At 37.6% G+C, this 20,565-nt stretch overlaps 1 protein-coding gene across 2 annotated transcripts; it reads right to left on the bottom strand.

The window, feature by feature from the left end:
* Positions 1 to 324: 324 nt before the first annotated feature.
* Positions 325 to 13,144, bottom strand: DBR1 (debranching RNA lariats 1). Of its 2 annotated transcripts, XM_037139436.2 has the most exons (9): positions 12,940 to 13,144; positions 11,909 to 12,399; positions 11,045 to 11,169; positions 8,694 to 8,774; positions 6,226 to 6,311; positions 4,479 to 4,703; positions 2,024 to 2,104; positions 1,637 to 1,782; positions 325 to 1,199 (listed from the first exon to the last, which is right to left on the bottom strand). In XM_037139436.2, the coding sequence occupies exons 2-9, from the start codon at positions 12,103 to 12,105 to the stop codon at positions 506 to 508; spliced, it is 1,635 nt and encodes a 544-aa protein (XP_036995331.2). In that variant the 5' UTR covers positions 12,106 to 12,399; positions 12,940 to 13,144; the 3' UTR covers positions 325 to 505. The 2 variants fall into 2 exon arrangements, with proteins under 2 accessions (XP_036995331.2, XP_036995333.2); XM_037139438.2 differs by lacking the exon at positions 12,940 to 13,144 and having other exon boundaries at positions 11,909 to 12,564.
* Between the last annotated feature and the right edge of the window lie 7,421 nt (positions 13,145 to 20,565).

Here is a 20,565-nt window from a genome sequence, read left to right as displayed (position 1 = left end):
CCTGAAATCTTATTTCCCATCTTCAATTTCATTTGACAAACATTAAGAGCCAACCAGGGAAAATATTTACAATTCATGAAAAGAAACCATACATAATTATACATACAATAATGACTTAACCTTGTAAAACAAAATAGAAATATGCCATATTTTATTAACAGAAATATTCATGGTAGTAGTAATTCCTGGAAGCAAAAAAAAAAGCTGTGTTAGCCATTTTTATAGTGCCATCTTATAGGAGAGTGCCTGGCACAAAGTAGGTATTCAGTAAGTTTTGCTGAAACAAATGAAAGTAATATCCATCTTCAAAAAAAGGGTACTCAATCAAGTCAATAGATGAAATTTTAATATGTTTGTATCTGAAATATATAAAGGCCTAAAGGCAAAATCAATTCTCCATGTAACCTCATCATTATAAAGTTCAGTCCTGAGTCAAAAACCCAACTCTAAAAATATAATATTAAAAATCACAAATGTACATATACACTAAGACAAATAAACTGTCTCATGCTGCATCATCGTCATCTACTGCGGCATAGATGGCTTGATTCCTCCTCTTAATTTTCTTTCTTTGTTCAGGCTCCTGCTCGTCACTCAGCCTCTTCAACGGCACTGCAGTTAAGTCCTTCCCATCTCCGGACTCCACGGCCTCGCCAGGTTTCTCCTCTCTGCCCATCGGGGAGCCCAGTGTATCATCAGAAGAAACAAACATGGAACCTGGCAAGATCCTGACATCAGAGAAGCTTGCAGAGAAGTCAGAAGCTTGATCAGAAGAAGGTTCTAGGGATGTTGTATGCACATCACTATGTGCACTCACAAAGCTATCTTCCTCTTCCTCTTCTTCATCTAACATTATTTCATCGGGATTAACAGAGGACAGGGCAGATGTGTCTGTGTTATATTCACTAGGATCTTCTCCAGAGTCATTACTCCCTGCTTCATCCTGTTCTTCATCTTCACCACACAAGTGGTGTTCTTCCTTGGCCTTCTGAAGACTGACATTAATGTCTGTGATGCCAAGTTTGGCACAAAACTCAGTAGTCTGTGGATTGATCCTATGAACCAGCTGCATCTGTGTCTGTGGCTTGCTTGGGTCATAGCAAGCAGCTGTCACACTAAAGTTAAGTGGAACCTGAAGGTCACGATCCAATTTTCCCAAAACTTCATTCATAGCTTCTTCTGTTGCACTATAATCCCATCTATAAAAGAACAAAAGGGTATTTTATATTCTACTGCCCTCAGATAATAAATGATGAAATCTAACTATAAACTTCAGGTGCAAGGATGAAAAATAAACCATATATCTAAATTCCACTTAGTAAAATTATAATTCATTTAGTAAAGGACCATTTTGAAATAGAAACAATTAGTAGAAAAAGCTGTCCTTACATCCTAAAGCAAATACAAATTATTTTAATATATGAACCAAATCTCCACCACATTATAGTTTTATGCACACTTATTCACTTACACTTATTTGGGTTGATGTTCAAAAATCTATTTTCTTATAAAACCTCAATTATTCTTATACTCATTTAACAGTTTTCCCCTTAATCAAAATAAAAAAGGGGGTGAGGACACAAAAACCTTTCATGCTTGGTGAGAGCAAGTCCTAAGTAAGGTCGCACTTACTTACCTTGAATGTAGACCATTATTTTCAGGCATATTCCATAGGCGCCCAGTCACATTAATAAGATTGTTTGTAGCCCTGAGAATAGTGAGCCATTCAATATCATACTCCAAGTGAGCAGGAGCATTGGGGTCATGACCTATCTCTATTACCTACAGGAAGAAATTGGTAATTTTAAGGAATAATATTCTATGGATTTCAATACAACAACAAAAGTTAAAAGGAATTTAATTAAGTAGCCTAAAAATATTAATGTAATATAAATATCCCAAGGAATTCTTAGACAACATAAATTACAAAAAGCACTAATTAATAATTCAGAAAACAAAAATTAATTTTTTAATTATTGGAAGAGTAAAACTATATTTCAAAGTTATTTCACTTTCTTTTTACCTGAAGAAAGTCTCTATGTGGTAAGCATTTGTCCAAGGCTAAAAATTTGGTTGCTTTGGCCGTCTGTCCTTCATCCTGGGCCTAAATAATACGAACCATGATTTAGGTTAAGAATGTAAAAACATCACAGATAATTCATACATTGAATAGGATGGAAATAATCTCAGTTACACAAAGTTGTGTGTCAGTGGAACAACTGTTACTTTTCCAAAGCAAGTTAGTTCTACACTCTCTGGGCTTCAGTCTCCTTACAAAAGTTAAAGCAGAAAATAAGGATGATAATAATGTTAAGTCAAAGCACTTAACACATAAATTGAAGCACATAACAAAAGGATTAAAGGTAACAGAGGAGTTTAAAAGTAAATTGGCAGAACTCAAAGTACACAGCTTTGAAGAAATCATAGAAGAAACCGTCGTTACCTACAGTCAGGCAGAGATTTCTTAGACACGACATCAAAGGCAGACGCAAAATATCCAGAGAATGAAATACGATTCAATAATAAAAATGAATAAAATACTGATATGTGCTACAACCTAAATGAACCTCAAAAACAAGCAAATACAGGGAACCGGATGCCAAAGATGATACATTTTATAATTACATTTATATGAAAGGTTCAGAAGGGGCAAACCCGCAGAGACACACGGCAGATTTGTGGTCGTCTGGCACTGAGGGTGAGAACAAGGACTGACAGCAAACAGACACAGAGGGTCTTCTGGGGTGATGGGAAGATTCTCAACATTATCTTGTGTTTGTACAAAAAAATACTAAACGATACACTTAAACTAACAAATTTTATGTAAATAACACACCAATAAAGCTATTTTTTGAAAGATCAATTGTCAGAAAGAAATATGTAAGGGGTCACAAACATAAAGGTCATATTGGAAGCAGTGAAAAGAATGACTCATTGAAAATAGTAAGACACATGGAGGGAAAACTACAAGGAAACAAGCTGTGGGACGTCCTGCTGAGGACCAGGTATCAAAATTCACTTGTGAAGAGGGACTGGGAGGTGGGAGACACAGGGACTACGGCTGATCTTGGCTGCAGGGCAGTTCTGAAGAAATGTCATCTTTGTGTTGGTGGCAGGGCTAAAAGAGGACACTGGCAGCGTTAGAGGAGGTTGCAAAGCCAAGGAAAATGGATCAGATATGTTGTTAATACAGAGAGACAAGTGTCTGGCAGACAACAGGAGATGGAGTGGGGGGGTGGCAAATCAAATATTTCAATAAAAATCCAAGCATGTCAGCAGCCTAAGAAACAGATGCGGAAAAGGCAACTGATATAAAGAGATGACTTGGACTTTGGACAATGAAAGGAGTAACCTCACCTCCTTCTCCCAGTGAAACTGGGGAGAATAAGTCCCCAACAGAAGGGGCCTACAGGAATGTTTCGAGACGGAACCTTCCAAACTGTGTTTGAGGAACATAAAGTGTACCTCTACCACTGAAAAGTGTTTGGTCAAGTAAGTTCTGGAAGCACTGGAAATCCCATCCCACTTTTGGAGTAAGGCAATGCCCATTAGCACAGTAAAGACTCAGAAATTCTACAGAGCCTCTGAGAAGAAATCACTAACTTTGTTAACCCAGCATTTTCTAAATGTTTTCCCTTTGAAATATTTTATGTGAAAATCAGAGTCCAGCTGGAATCAGAGATGAGAGAAAGAACTACATATTTCCATAAAAGCCTACTAATAGGCATATATTTATTCTCTATCTTCCATCAAACACTACTATCCATGCAGTTACCCAAGAAAAACTTAAGTCATCCTAGATTCCTTCCTCCCTCCATGACCAAATTCTGATGATTTTACTTCCAAAATCTCCCTAGACCCTGCTTCACTCTCGATGTTCCCTTTGCCTTAGGTTAGAATCTCATCTTTTGCTTAAATAGTCTTCTGTACCTCCTATTTTATATCACTCCTGTCCTGCTGCCAAACTAACCTTTCGAAAATGAAAACCTGATTTCATCACTCTCCAACTTTCCCCATTCCTCCTGGTGAAAACCCACACTCCAGAGCATGGCCCAGAGGCACTTGCGATCTTGTTCCAGTGTCTGTACCTCAGCCCAGGGAACTAGCTGCAGCTCCCAAAGCACCGTGTGCTCAGAATTCCGCCTTCGAACACATTGTGGTCCTTCTTCCTAGATTACCCTCATCATCTCCTTCTTGCTGGTACCACCAATTCCCTCGGACAAGCTTCTCTCTTCAGCTCTCCCTCCACACCCCCATGTCACCAATCCCCAGCTCAGGTGCTCCCACCGCACCCTAGTAGTGACAAACTTACTGCACTAATAATCATTGCTCACTTGTCTCTTCCCCCTACCGGAGACTGAGTTACTCACAAAAGGATGTTACCTTGCATTTCTTTAACTTTACAGCTGCGTCAACAGTGCATAGCCCATGGATGTTCAGTGTTTATTAACTGAAAGAATAAATACTGTGTTTTCTACCTGATGCTGCATCACGGCTGCGAACTTCACATGAAGGTGGGCAGAAAACCAGTAAGTAGGTTGTAAGTGCTCTAAAAGCTCCGAGGCAGCAGGACTTCCTAAGGTGTTATTTTCCACTTCTTGTCGAAAAAAAGATTTAGTCTTAAGAAGTTGCTTCTTATTTCCATAATGGTATATACTTCTTGGCCAATCATGAGATAAGAATATGTCCATAGGCTGCTTCAGCTTTAACAGAAAACAAAAAACAAAAAAAACCCCACACAACTCTTAAAAACAGACGAACCACAAGCAATCCCCCTTCCTTCTCTCTACCACCACACAACCACCTACCCATTTAGATCTCTGAATTTTTGTGTAATGCATTCTAAGGATCTTTATGTAAGTCCTAACCTACTCACTCACAGAGGCAAAAAGAAACAGCTTTCTCTCTGCCTCACAAATCATCGTTATTTTCCAGGAAGGCAGGTCAAAAAAGGCACACTTCAATTAAACTGCCAATCAGCCAATGTCTTTAGCATTAGAATTCTAAAATATGTAATAACCCTTTTTGGTAAAGAAACTGTTTTTAAGATCCAGACACACACACACACACACACACACAAAACAATCCAGAGATACCAGATTTCATAAGACATCTAACATAAATGATACGGTAAACCTAAAGATAAAATCTACTTTTTTTTTCTAATGGACTCACATAGTATACACCAAAAAGACCTCTCTTTACTACATAAATCATATCAGATATATTTAAGGTAGCTGGTGTCTTCATGGTGGACACAAAGTATAGTCTATATTTGACTCATCCTAGCACCTGCAAGTAATCTGAAACAAATACTTAGAAAACTAAACTTAAATAAGTAACTGTTAAGACAATACAAAATATAAAAAAGATATGACTAACCACTGAATGATTAATATGGACAATAAGTGCAATGAAAATTCAGTGAAATGTGATGACTTTAAACTAGAACACTGATTGGAAAGTGGTATCTAAACTGGGTCTTCAAAGACTGGTGGGCTTTGGACTAGTGAAAGGGACAAAGCATTCCAAATAAGGAAGTGTTACGAGCGGGGCATTAAAGAAATGCCCTCAAGCATCCTTAATCTCCCACAGAGGCTGTGTGGTATGGTGGCAGGTACCCGAGTTCACTCAGACTCGCTCTACCACTTCATCACTTGGGGAAATCTTGGGCAGGTGCTTATCTATCTGAGCCTCGGCCTCTCATCCTTAATGTGACAGAATTTGAGTGGCAATGATTACGTGAAACACCATGTGTGCAAACTGCTTAGCCCAGGGTCAGGTGTTGAATGGGTTCTCAGCCAAAAACCTAGCTCCGCCAACTCTCCAGTTAAGCCGGTGTTTCGATACCATCTTCATGATTTTCCCATATTTCTGTCACCTTTACTATTATTTATTTTCTACTTGATACCATTATTTAAAATAAAATGTTTTAATATTTTCTTTAAAGTGTGGCTTTATTTCCATATATATATTCTCTCTATATATTCTTTAGTGTTATCCTAAGTAAAAATATCTGAAGTCATGAATTAAATGCTTTATTTACTCACTAAAATAAATTTATAACAACAAAAAAATTTTAATGTTCATATGTGAACCTCCTAAAAACTCAAAATCCACATTTCAGAAATACTGAATTTAGTTCTTCATGAGAGTAATAAGCCAAACTGATCAAAGTACCTTTTACATTTTTTTCATGTCTGCCATAATGTACTTTTTACATACCTGTTTTAATTTATAGACTTCAATATTTCTCACATGATATATACTCCTTACGGTAGCGGAATTATAAGGAGGGCACTCGAAATGACCTTCAATGGAAGAAAAGAAATAAGCAAGATTCAGCACCTTTAAGTACTGCAAGTACAAATAGATATATACATTTCCCTAAAACTAATGTCTGTTACCAATGCTTTTGGTTCTTAAAAATTTGTAAAAAATAGTGCTCTTAATATGTTGATACTTTTGACTAGTAAGTGATCATAAACTATAATTCTAGATAATTGGGGGCTTGTGATTTTTTAATTACATTATATTTCATTTTGGAGTATAGTGTTTATTCACAAACTTTAAAAAATACCTTCAGAAAGGTATAGAGTAAAAACTGTTCCTCCTGGAGAGCAGACGAGTGGACGCCTAGGGCGGGCAGGAGCAGGGATTAACTGCAAATAGCCAAAAAACTTTTAGGAGTCATAGAAATAGTCTAAATCTAGATGGTGGTAAAATCTAAATGCGTAACTCGATAAATTTACTAAAACCATTGAGTTATATGCTTACAATAGCATATAAATTTTACCAAAATAAAATTGCCAGAACAATGGGAGGGGCTCTTCTATTCCTAACCCACAGCCATCAGCAGCACCACCCAGAGGCAGCTGATGTGAGTCAGGTTTCTTTGTTACTCCGGGAATATCATCTATGCATATAATTTACCTATGCCTTTATTCTCCCCCTTTTTATACAAATAGCAGTAGACTTTATACATGCTCTGTGCCTTTTTTTTTTTTACTTAACTTATTTTGGAGTTCTTTTCCTATTAGTTACACATAGATTTTTTCCCCTTTATATTTTTAATGGCTTCATAGCATGATACTGTATAGTTATATATCAAGATGTATTTAACTAGTTCCTACCTTTTGCTATTACACATAAAACTGAAATAAATAAATTTGCAGACATCATTTTGCACATGTGAAATCTACCTATAGATACACCCCTGGAAGTAGAACTCCTGAGCTGGAGGACTTTTATCATGTCCACAGAAGTTACCAATTGTCCCTCCAAAGACTGTTTCCAATCTGCACGCTCACCAGCCATGTAGGAGATAGCTTAGAATCATGGAGAACAGGGCATTGGGAACAAACTTGTAACTTAACAGTTACACTGAGGATGTAAGTTTTAAGTGACCAATTTAATTCAAGAAAATGTTTAATCATATGTGAATCCAAGCTATTCCTTTAGTTTTAAAACCAAGGTATAATTCATTCAGATATTATAGGACAAATAAGTACAGTGTGGTTTTCAGATGACCCTTGAACAACATGGGTCTGAGCTGTACAAGTCCATAGGTCCACTTACAGATGATTTTTTTTCAATAAATACCCGTACTGTTTTTGGTCTGAGTTGGGAGAGTGCAGATGTGGAGGGCCAAACGTACGTACTGATCTACACCATTTTACATAGGGGGCTTGAGCATCCATGGATTTCAATATCCACATCAGTGGTGGTGATGGGGTGTCCTGGAAATAATCCCTCCCAAATACCAAGGGACACGTTAAGTTTGGGGGCAGTCAAATTTATACATGGATTTTTGATCATGCATTGTTAAAGGATCAACTGTACTTATACAACAGAACGCTATTCACAAATTAAAATGAATATATTAGAATTACATGTATCAACATCGATTTCAAGAACATATTAAACAAAGAAGCTGCAGAAAGATATATACAAAATGACACACTTATATGAAGGTGAAAACGTGCTACACAATACACTGTTTAAAGCTGTTACATATATGGTAATGGTAATAATACAAAATGATCAAGTGATTGGTAAACACCAAATTCTGAATAGTGACAGCCTCAGGAAGAAAGGGAGGGATAAAAGGAGAGGAATGGGATTGAGCAGCACTGATAATAATGTTTCAATTTTATCTATACTGTTTTATTTCTTTTTTAAAATTTATTTACTAATTTTTAGAGAGGGGAAGGGAGGGGAAAGGAGGGGAAAGAGAGGGAGAGAAACATCCATGTGTGAGAGAAACATCAATTGGTTGCCTCTTGCACAGCCCCAACCAGGGATGTGGCCAGCAACCCAGGCATGTGCCCTGACCAGGGATTGAACTGGAGATGGAGACCCTTTGCTCTGCAGGACAATGCTAGACCAACTGAGCCACACTAGTCAGGAATATTTCTTAAAAATCAAAACTAAAAATGGCAAGAATACTAAGAGTTGATAAAAGCTAGATGGTGGATACACAGATAATACATTCTAGTGTCCCCTATATTTCCATATGTATATCATATTTTATAATATAAATTTATGTATATCATATTTTATAATATAAATTTAAGAATAAATCAGCCAGTGCATTGAAAAAATCCAATGTAAAAGTCATACTATATATTATGCTTAAATTACCCTGGGGCATGCAAGTTTCAAAGTTTAAAAACAATTCAGAACAACAATACCTTTTCGATAGTCATGAGATTTGAAGATACCAGAGATTCCACCAATCCTTACACCTCGGTATTTTACTACACCAGCCAAACCTGAGAAATTACACAGTTAAATAAGATTACTATAGGCAAAAGCAATCTCTTTACTAACTGAATGAACAGTTTAGAGGCCTAGAATTCCATGCAGTCCTAAAATTATTTGAAAATAAAGTATCATGATGAGATTATTCTTTTACATAGTAACATGCCAACAATACAGAAGGTAGACTAGGGAGAAGAAGCCTAGAAGCAGATCAGTCACGAGATTAAGCAGGAAGAAAAAAACAAATAAGATAGGATGCATTATAATTTGGCACCTAATGGAATACGAGGGTGGGGTGTGGGAATAGACCAAAATGTCCTATGATGGATTTATATGTTATATATCTGAAAGTCAACTGGTATAAGGTATAAAGAACAGGCAGTTTCTATATTTCATTTCTGAATAATCATCATCAGGCAATTTCACTTTTTCATGATGTTGCAGTTGTCAAAAGTTCATCAATCAGTAGTGAAGTATAGGAATTAAACTTCTGTAGTTTTCAAAAATACCTATAAACTTTTCAGTAAAGAGATAAAAGGACTGCAGCAGGGGTGTCCAACCTTTTGGCATCTCTAGGCCACACTGGAAGAAGAGTTGTCTTGGGTCACACATTAAATACATTGTAACTCATAACTACAAAAAAAAAATCACATGTTTTAAGTAAATTTACAACTTCATGTGGGGCCCCATTCTCAGCCATCCCGGGCTGCATGTGGCCTGTGGGCCACAGGTTGGACACTCCTGGCCCTAAAGGGACTAAAATGGAACCTAAATCTATTCAGGTCTATAAATCGAAATGCAGATTATAGGCAATGCAGAGGATAAAAGGAACATGTTAAACAATTCAGTGAATTCCAGTAGCTACATCCAGAATGCAGGAAATTCTACAAGAAAATTTCCATTTTCCTTCAACAAAGAAATGGCATGGAGTGGGAAGGAGAGAGAGAAAAGGGACAGTTATTGCCTAAGAGACTTCAGAATCATGACAATGCAATGAAATGTGTGGAACTTGTTTGGATCCTATTTGAACAAGTAAGCTGTAAAATAGATATCTTCATGATAATTAGGGAAATTGAAACATGAACTAGGCAACAGATAATAAGGAATTACTCTCTTACTTTAGTTAGGTGTAATAATGGTACCGTAGAAATGGTATTTTTAAAAATCCTTATCACTTAAAAATATGTACTGAGTATCTACAGGTGAAATAATCTCATGGCTGGGATTTGCTTTAAAATACCCGTTACATTCTCCCACAAAATAGTTTAGAGGAAAATGGGCTGAAATAAGGATAATAGTAGCTGAAGCTAGTTAATAGGTATAACGATTCATTATACAGGTGTCCCCAGCTTTTCAAAAATTTGCATTACACCACTGTACTTTTATGAAACACCTACACTAGTACCTGTTTTAAGTAACTGAAAGAAATGCAAAGAGAATTTTTGCTTGCACACACACAAAAAAAGGTGAAAAGCCAAAAGAGCATTCAGCATTTGTTCTGCAGTGCACATCCAGAACAGGGAGAGTGGCCCCACCAAGCTCCTTCCCCAGTAACTACAGTCAGCATCAAGCCACCATAGCTTTGAACTGGGTCTAAGCATCTGTGCTTTATCTGGATTTGTTTTGTGCATCCATTAGTTAGATGTGTTCTACAGTAGCACAAAAGTCTAAGAGAGCTTGTAAGAAAGAAAGCTACACTCAGCATAATACTGGATGTGATTAAGCATACTGGTAGGATTTGGTAGGTTATCTTCTGGGTCTGAGAACACTCAAAAATTTTGCATGTAAATTAATGAAAGTTTCATAGGAACACCCTACTTTCAGATAGTGGGGGAAACCTGTACTATTCTCTATTTTTGTGTATGTTTAACATAAAATTTTTGCATGTAAATTAATTAAAGTTTTCCCCTTATGAAAGTGTTCATAGAAGCACTCTACTTTCAGATAGTGGGGAAAGCCTCTACTATTATCTATTTTTGTGTATGTTTAGCAATTTCCAATATAAAAACTTTTAAGTTTTTTAAGTTAATAAAAAGAGTGAGGGAAAAATAAAGGAAGTGAAAACAGTGTGGAAGGTCTTCGCAGTTATATTAACTATTGCTTAAAACACTAGATGAAGCATGGATATATTTTCATGTACCTACTTAACCATTTGAATTAAATTTCCATATTAAGAGGATTCCCAAAACACTATACATCTCAAGACACTCCCCAACTGGTATACAAATCTTAAAAGACCCTTCCATCCTGTCAAACCAAGGACTTACCCACAAACACATACCTAAGTAATAAATGTTTGGTGCTACCCAGCCACCATAGGGTAACTCTTGCAAATGATTTGAAGCTTCATGGTTTCCCCCAATGAAGATTGTGAGAACTGGGGCCTTTTTCTCTCCAGAGTAATACCTAGAACATAAGAGTAAAGTTGCCCATTTGCATAGCAGAAATGAAGCATAGAGAAAAGCAATTAGATGTGCCTATACAATTCGACATAGGAGAAAAGCAAAAATAAAGTCTTAAGGAAAAACCTGAGCTCACCCTGAAAAGTTAAAAAGCTCTTTTTAAACAAATTTCCCATATGGGAGGTCACTCTGTAAAGTATATAATTGTCTAATCACTATGCTGCACACCTGACACTAAAACAAAGTAATATTAACTGTAAACTGTAACTGAAAAATAAAATAAACAATTTAAAAACTTGCCTATCTTTGTCCTTAAGAATGAAGGGCTGCCACTTTGAGTTTCAAGCCAATGAGGTCACGAACTTTGTTAGTTCACTGCTATAACCTTAGCTTCTAGAACCGGTACTAGCACATAGCAGGGATCCAATTAAAACTCCAGGACCATTAAATGAACTAGTCACAGGGACCTATCAAGTAGTTGATTAACCTGTCAGCTACTTCCTTCTCGTTTTGCCCTCAGTTTGCGACCCCCTTCCGAAAGATAAGCCAGGTGAATGGAGAGAAGAAAAGTGACATTTACTAAACGCAGGTTCCGAGAGACGCGCAGCTTGAACAAAGACGGGGAACTAAGGGAGACAGCTAGTCGGTGGCAGAGGGGAGTCGAGGACACTCCGGGTTCTTCCTCACTGCTGGCCAGTCGCACCTCGCGGCGCAGGGTCGGAGGGCCGTGCCGCGCACCTCACCTGTAGAAGGTCTGCATGTGGCGGTACTTGGGGGGTACCGCCATGCAGCGCAGGTCTGCCTCGTTGCGCACCGCCTGGAAGTCGCCGCAGCACAGCAGAAGATCTATCGGCCCGGGGCCCCGCTTTTCCGCCAGCGCCAGAGTCTCATAGATCTTGTCCAGCTCGCCGTGGCAGCAGCCGGCCACAGCCACCCGCATCCTGCCGTCCCGAGGCGGGATAACTGTCCGCAACACCCTGGAGCGGAGCAAGCCCAGGTCGGAGAGCAAAGATCAGACTGATCCTTCAGCTCCCGCCAACCTCAGCAGAGCCACCAGCTCGTTGAGATTCCGGCACTTTAATTGACTTCCGGCTTCAAATCTCGCGAGAGAGCGATGGAAGGCAGGATTAAAGAATTAACTCCGCGCTTCCGAAGAGCTTTCCACTGGATTCTGCTGCGCGCGTCTTCGCGGGTCTTTCAGTGTTAGCATTCCGACAGATAACAAAAATTACGACTATAGTAAAAAGAATAAAAATTGAAGTCCCCAGAGATAAGAGTTTAGTTTGATAAAATTAACCAAGCTAAATAAATGAGCAGGTGCGATTGGCTAATTGCCTGGGATGAAGCTCTCAGGGCAAAGATAAACGCCTGAAAATAAATTAGAAATTAAACAAACAAAAAATGAAGAGCAAAAAAATTAATATAATTTTAAAATAAAACGTAAAAACTCACTGAGGATTTTAAAATTATCCCTCTAAAGATTTTCTAAACTTATGAGTGTTTTTTTGTTTGTTTTATTTTGCTCAGCTGCCAGGGACTGTACATTTTCCTGGCAAATTGTTGTTTGCATGACTAAACAGCAAGCTCAGTTAAAGGAGAGGAGAGTCTGGAAAACGTCCAGAGAAAGGAGCGAACTGTCAATTGTCGAATGAGTGGCCGAGACAGAAACAAACAAATAAAACACCTTCGGCGAATCTAATCAAGATAATACAGAGGGTAGCTAATCAATCTCTGCACATATTTCCCCAACCCACCCCCGGCATGGACAATGTACTTCGCAAGACAGGCCTGTGACCGGGAGACGCGGGGGCGCCCCTGTCTCCGGAGGCGGTTCCCGCAGCGCCGCCCTCTGGGTCCCCGGGAGCCGGGAGCCGGCAGCCGGCAGGGCGCAGACTGCAGCTTCTCCGGACCGAAGGCCTTAGAGTCTGACGGACTTCGGCACCTAGTCGCTTGCCTCTTGACTCCACGCTGCTCACTGATCGTCAGTTTGCTCAAGATGCTGGCCAACTTGCAGTAAACACAAAGGGGGCAGCACAGGAGCAAAAATGGGGCGCTCAGTAACCTGCCACCAATGACAATCATAATCCTAACTTCGACCTTCTCATTCATGGTCCTAAAGTCAAGTACTTTAAAAAAAAAACAAATAAAGAAATAAATAATATTCTAGAAACAAAGACACCAAAATTAATTCAAAATGAGGTAAATATATGCAGAACAATAGCAATAAAACAACACTGGAAAAGTTGTCAAAACATAAATCCATTAAAAGACAATGTACCCAGTCTGATTTGTGGGCAATTTCTTTCAAACTTATAAAGAAGATTTAACTTTCATAATATTTAAATGGACCAAGAGGGTTAAAAAAAAGAGATGGAAATCTAATGTTTTCAATTATTTTTAACATTTCATTTTCATTCTGTATATTTCCAAATATATAAGAATCTATGCTTTTTATGATATTGCTAAATTTAACTTTTTCCATTTAATTGTCTACAAGAATTGTCTTTTTCTGGATCATTATTCTACATGTAAAAAATTTTGAGGGCTAACTTAGTTAAAGAAACACGAACAAACCCAATCTTCAGTGCACATTTTAATGTATTTCTGCATATATAATCACACATAACCACCACCCATCTCAAAATATAAAATATTGCCATCATTCTGACAGATTCCTTTGTGCTTCCTCCCAAGCCCCTTTCCCCAAAAGGAAAGCACTATTCTAACCTCTGTCTCCATAGATCAGTTTCACTTGTTTCTAAACTTCATATAAATGTCAATACAGCCAGGCAGTTCTTAACAGGGAGGGATACATTCTAAGAAATGTGTTAGTAAATGATTTCCTCTGCATGAACTTCACAGGTGTTTCACAAACCTACTGGCATAGCCCAGTGATTTTCAACGTTTTCCATCTCCTGGCACAGAAAAACTAACTATTAAAAATCTATGGCATGCTGAAAAAAATTTTTTTTGCCAATCTGACAAAAATAGGTATAATTTTGATTCATTCTCACAGGACAGCTCTTGCTGTCTTGGCTGTTGTCATTTTTTTTATTTGACAATCTAAGAGAAAAGAGGTCAGTGCTCCTGACACAACAGTCAGGGGTTGCATGTTTTAAAATTCTTGCAGCACACCAGTGTGCTCCAGCAGACCAGCTGAATATCGCTGGCATAGCCTACTATACATACACTCAGCTGTGTGATATAGCCTGTTGCTCGTAGGCTACCAACCTGTACAGCCTGTTACTATACAAAACAACATGATATTAAATCAAACACAAGATAAAGTGATTGCCATCAAGAAATTTGGTAAAATCTATGAGGCTTCTCCCAATGTAACAGTGCATATAGTTTTTTTAAAAACATAAGCCATGCATACGACTTTAGAGCATACTTTTTTTAATAAGTAGAAGGAATACACTCTAAAACAATGATAAAAATACAGTTTGGTAAATATACAAATCAGTCATGTAGCCATTTATTGTCATTATCAAGTATTATGTACTGTGCATAATTTTATGCGCTATACTTTTATAGCACATATACTTTTATACATGGCAGTGCAGCAGGTTTGTTTATAAAACTAGCATCACCACAAACATGTGGGTAATGTGTTTTGCAATGAAATTATAACAGCTATAGTGTCACTAGGTGATAGGAATTTTTCAGCTCCATTATAATCTTGTGGGACCACTGACATACATGGGGTTCCTCACTGACCAAAATATTATGCAGCCATGACTATGTACACTAAGTACTCTGTAGTGTCTGCCTTTCTTCACTGGACGTCTGCAACATTCAAACATGAATCTTATACTGTAGATATAGACATAATATGCTATTTCTAATTGCTGTGTAATATTCCATTGTGTGAAAATACCACAATTTATTTATATATTTTCCTGTTTAAGAACATGTGAATGATTTCTAATTTGGGACTATTATGAATAAAAGACACTGTGCACATTCTTATAAAATTTTTTGGTGGATATGGCACTTACTTCCCTTGGGTTATTATGCCCAGGAATGGAATCTGGGTAATAGAGTAGGTATATGTTAAGCTTTAATAGATAATGTCAGTTTCCAAAGTGGTCCCGTACTTGTTTTCACTTTCCTATCTAATATAAGGGCATTGCAATTATTTTATATATTCAACAGCACTTGGTATTATCTGTTCCATCTTACCGATTTTGTTAGGTGTGCAATGGTATCTCCTTGAAGTTTCATGTGTATTTTACAACAGATTTTTAATATGCAATCTGATTTGAATTTTTCTTTTGTGATGGATAAAAAATAATAACTTAATGCCATAACATGCAAAATTTTGTAGTCAAAGAAAGAAATAAAAGGCTATAAATAGAAACAAATAAGTGCATCTTGGCTCAGCCACCTACTCTTCCCAATCTACACCCGATGAGGAAATCAGCAGACCTGAAAATTCTCACTGACTTTCTCAAATCCAGAGAGCATCAAACTAAATAGAAAGCCTCACCCCCCTTCTATTCTGAATGAGAAGAAATGGGTTGGTCGTTGGAGAAAAATGGAAGGAACAAACAGTGAAGATAGTTCTTTCTGATGAATGTGAAGGGCTACTCACAGAACAGGAAGGTGCTCTCAAACTGTGTGTGTGGTTCCATGGTGAAAACAAACAGGTCTTAGATGTGATGGGAAAGAAATTCCTTGAGTCTATAGGAGCAAACACTGTATGTAAATACAGGCATCCAACAATAAGCAAGATGAAAAAGGAATCACATGTCAACTATGGAAACATGTTGAAAAAGCATAAACTGGCATGAGGCTGAGCAGAACTGTTATTTGAAACTTCTTAGGCACAACCAGACCTTAGTTTATAAATACTATTCTCCTCTAAAAGAAATCAAGTGTGCTTATTGAAGTGGTTGATTCCAGGGCAGAAAAAGTACAAAATGAGCCTACAGCATCTTGTGCCAGAAAGCAAGGACGTGTTCAGAGAATCTGGGATGTCAAAGCATAATGATGGAAGGTTTTCTACTCACCATATCTGAAACAATTTAAACACCAAAATGGATATTAATAGTAACAGATACAGCCTATTGAATAAATTAGGAATCTATTATCACATACTGATATAAAAAATAAATAATGGGAAAAAAGAGTTCTTATTATAGAAGAATGCTGTGCGTGGAATAAAAAAATAATGCTTTTGTTCCCACATTGTAAATTTTTGTAGCTGGGCTAATAATCAAATTAATAGATACAGATCAACAAAAGAAAATGGCCTTGGCTGGTGTAGCTCGGTGGTTGAGCATGGGCCTGCAAAACAAAAGATCGCGGTTCGATTCCCAGTCAGGGCACATGCCTGGGTTGCAGGCTAGTTCCCAGCAGGGGCCAGTTCCCAGCAAGTGCCAGTTCCCAGCAGGGGATGCATGAGAAGCGACCATACATTGATATTTCTCTCCCTCTCTCCTTGCCTTCCCCTCTAAAGATAAATAAATAAAATTAAAAAAAAAGAAAATGAGATCTGAATAGGTGCATGTATGATAAATTCACATAAGCATGAAAATTTCAAAAACAGTGAGGTAAAATTGGGCATATGTGATATTTTTGGCCAAAGGAGAAAGGGAGACCAGGGACCTGCAATTTTAAAGGAAATGAGCAATTTACACAGAACATACATGGCAGGTAAATTCTTGTTTCAATGTGACAAAGGGTGATCTAGCTACAGGCCCCTGCCTGGATCTTTCCCATCTATCATACTGAAATTAGGCTAAGGGGAACACCCTAAATTTTCCTTTCTGAAGCAGGCTTTCCCACCTGGATCTCTTAGGCAAGTAAGAGGCGGGGCCAAAATTGCTTCCCAAGTCTTTTGTTTTCTAATAACCAGATAAAATCAATATCCCAAAAAGCAGCTTTGGGTGGCAAAACGTTGGTCCCCTTCAGCTGATTGATAAATATAGAAAGAAAGTTGGAGTTAGAAATCACTGTTTAAACATCGCAATAACCATTATCTTCATCATAATTGTTTCAAGCATGAATCTTTAATGAATGCCAGCACTACTGGGTAAAACTTTGAAGAGTAGTAGGATACTTACACAGTCTCAATGTATCTATTATTTGAAACTACTTACATAGTCACAAAATATCTTTCCAAAAGATACTTAATGTAACAAAGATAAAGAGGGATTTCACACTAGAGTTATCAGGCCATACCACTTCAGCAGTGTTCAAAGGTTATCTCACCAGGAATGGACAAACCACATCATATGCATTCTGATATGACATGCAGTATGTCTATTGTATTTCTACCAAAAATATATAACCCAAATCTAGTCTCAAAAAGTAGCTAGCAAACTAAAATTGAGATTTTTTAAAAAATTTGCCTTTTTTAATAAAAAAATCATGAAATAGAAGAAGAGATTGAGAAATATTAAAAATTAAAGGAGACTGAAGATTTATGATAAGTGAATGCAATGTGGTGTTATAAAAGACATTTTTAGGTCCACTGGCAAAGTCTGAATAAGCTCTGTAAATTAGTATTGTATCAGTATTAATTTTCTTTTTTTTAACTTTCCCTTTTAAAAAATTTTTAAAGATTTTGTTTATTTATTTTTAGAGAGAAGGAGAAAGAAAGGGAAAGAAACATCAATGTGTGGTTGCTTCTCATGTGCCTCCTACAGGGGACCTGGCCTGCAACCCAGGCATACGCCTTGACTGGAAATGGAACCGGCAACCCTTTGATTCACAGATTGGTGCTCAATCCACTGAGCTACACCAGCCAGGACCAGTATTAGTTTTCTGATTTTGATAATTTTAATCTGGTTATATAAGGGATTTTCTGGTTTCCTTTTTAAGTAAACACACTGAAATCATAAATATATATCATGAACATATGATATATACTTACATATCAAGAACTAGGAGATAGTTCTTGGCCCACCTATGTATTTCCAGTTCTAGAAATTAAAAGTAACTACATTCTATTTCCTAGACACCCTTTGCTAGCTGAGGTCTGAATTAGGTTTTGCAAATGAGAAACATGTTTGTGAACCATTGAACAAACAAACCTACATTAACTTCCAAGGCTAAAAGTTGTTTTAAAAGAAATGTTTTACTAAGGAACATTTCTAACAAAGGGAAAAAGATCTGGCTTGGGGTATAAGGCCTAAACTACCCACAGCATGGCTAGGCAGGAAAGATATGTCCTTTGTCCCAGAATTTTCCAAGTGTTTTTAGTACATCAAATAGGGGGCAGAAAGATGTTAATCTTTCTGAAAGGATTTAGATTAGCTATAGACAAAGGGAATGGAAGAAGGTGAAGTGGGGCTAGTTCTGGGATAGGTGCATCGGCGTCCTCAAAAAAAATGTCCTCCTGCCTGGTGTAGCTCAGTGGATTGAACACAGGCAGGTGAAGCAAAGGGTCGCCGGTTCAATTTCCAGTCAGGGCACATGCCTGGGTTGCGGGCCAGGTCCCCAGTATGGGACACATGAGAGGCAACCACATACTGATGTTTCTCTCCCACTCTTTCTCCTTCCCTTTCCCTCCCTCTAAAAATAAATAAATATATTTTTTAAAATGTACACTCCTGTGGATTAGTTTTGGGCAATAGATCAGAAAGTTCATATGTAAATAAGAAGCAGAGACTTCTGGGATTACAGGAATTGTCATCACTTGTCCACAACTATTAACAGCCTAACATTTCTTTCTCCCATTCTCCAGCAGCATTTTTTTTAAAAGTTTACAACATCTCACTTTTTTCTTCTTGTCAGAGATTAGAAGACAGAAGGAAGGTTTCTTTCTCTTCTGGTTTTGGCAATGATGGTGGCAGGTTAGCACCCCAGCCTCCTTCCGTGGTGGTGAACTTCCTGATGTCCCTGACTCCAAATACAATTCTCCCTCCCTGTTTGCATCTTTAGTCTTTCCAGCCATTTTGTAAGCTTTTTGTTGAAAATATCTAGAATGTGTTTTGTTTTCTTATACATTGTAATTAGGCAAGATGCTGTTCAAGGAAGAAGCAATAAGCTGGTGTTTCCAACCACTTAAAAAAAACAAACAAAACGAAAGTCCAGGAAGGAAAATATCCACAGGCCTTTTCTGGAAAAACAAATTGACTTGACAATAAAATACAGTCAAACAAGAGTTGAAGAAAAATAAAGGACACAGAAAGGAAGAGTTGTGTTTAAAAGATGGATGATTGAAAACAGCAGCGAAAGGAGGTTGGAAATGTTGTGGTGAGGGTGGTAGGATACTTATGAATAAATGTAGGATGGTTCTGGAAGACCATGCTGATATGGTGACATATTGGGAAGAAACTTTCCTAAGTAAATGAATGAGCCATGGAGATTTCTGAGCAATGAGTCTTCAATTAGTTTGTAAAAGGTTATAAACATCAGGAAAAAACATCTATCCTTGCTACCTGCATCTTATGATTGAACCAGGTGATTATGACACCTACCACCATCAGATGGCAGCACACTCAGAAAAACTAAGGAGTGCTCATCTGAAGTGATCCCACTAAATATAAGCAAAACTCAGAAGGATGAAAGAGTTCTGTATGGTGTCTCTAGCCTCTGAATCTTAAAATCATCAAACATTTCATTAGACTTTCTAATTTCAGAAAACACACACACACAATATCTCTCCTTTATAGGTTTTATGACTTCTAGATTCCATTACTGAAATGAAAATGGTGAAAAGATCAGATTTACAACTGCTTAAATTATCTTTGTTTCTCCATTATGAAACACTTCTGCTCACAGATTGCGCTTTTTTTGCATCAGGTAAAGAAGTCCTCTCTATTCTGTGCACAAGGACAATTCAGGAGGATACAGAGTTAACAGCCCCAGAGAAAAACCTGTCAACAAGTTTGTACAGGACAAAAGTAGTAAATAAATGTTCCAACCTCAAGATGTATATGGGCATGTTGCATGTTTCTTAAAGGTCCTCCAGAAATAAGCAGTGCCTTCAATAATGGATGCTTATATTGTCTTTTTCTTCTTTTTTTTTTTTTCTCCCTCTCCCTGATCCATCAATTCTGTTCCCTGGAAATTCTTCTCAAATAAACTACCAGTACCCAAATCTTTGTCCCAGGATCTGCCTTTTGGGGTGCCTAAACTAAGGCCAAAATTCATTCAACAAACATTTAGTGAGTGACTATTCCATGATAGTCAGTGAGATAGAAGACCTAGAAGATAAAATTTCTAGTCCCTGTCATGAAATGTATAGAGGGGAGACAAACAAGTAAAGAATTATTTTTAAAAACCCACAGTGTATTGTTAGAGACGCTGTGTTATTGGCAAGAATATAGAGATTAAGGAAGACGTGAGAGAGGAGTCACCTAACCTAAACTTGGGGGGAGGCTTCCTGCAGGATGTATGGCTTGAGATAATAGATGAAGTGTGGATCAAACACACCTATAACAAT

This window comes from Artibeus jamaicensis, unplaced genomic scaffold (assembly GCF_021234435.1).
Source record: "Artibeus jamaicensis isolate MK-2021 breed Jamaican fruit bat unplaced genomic scaffold, CSHL_Jam_final contig_519, whole genome shotgun sequence".
Classification (NCBI taxonomy): Eukaryota; Metazoa; Chordata; class Mammalia; order Chiroptera; family Phyllostomidae; genus Artibeus; species Artibeus jamaicensis.
Note: the sequence above shows the minus strand (reverse complement) of the source record. Positions and strands in the feature narration are given on the sequence as shown.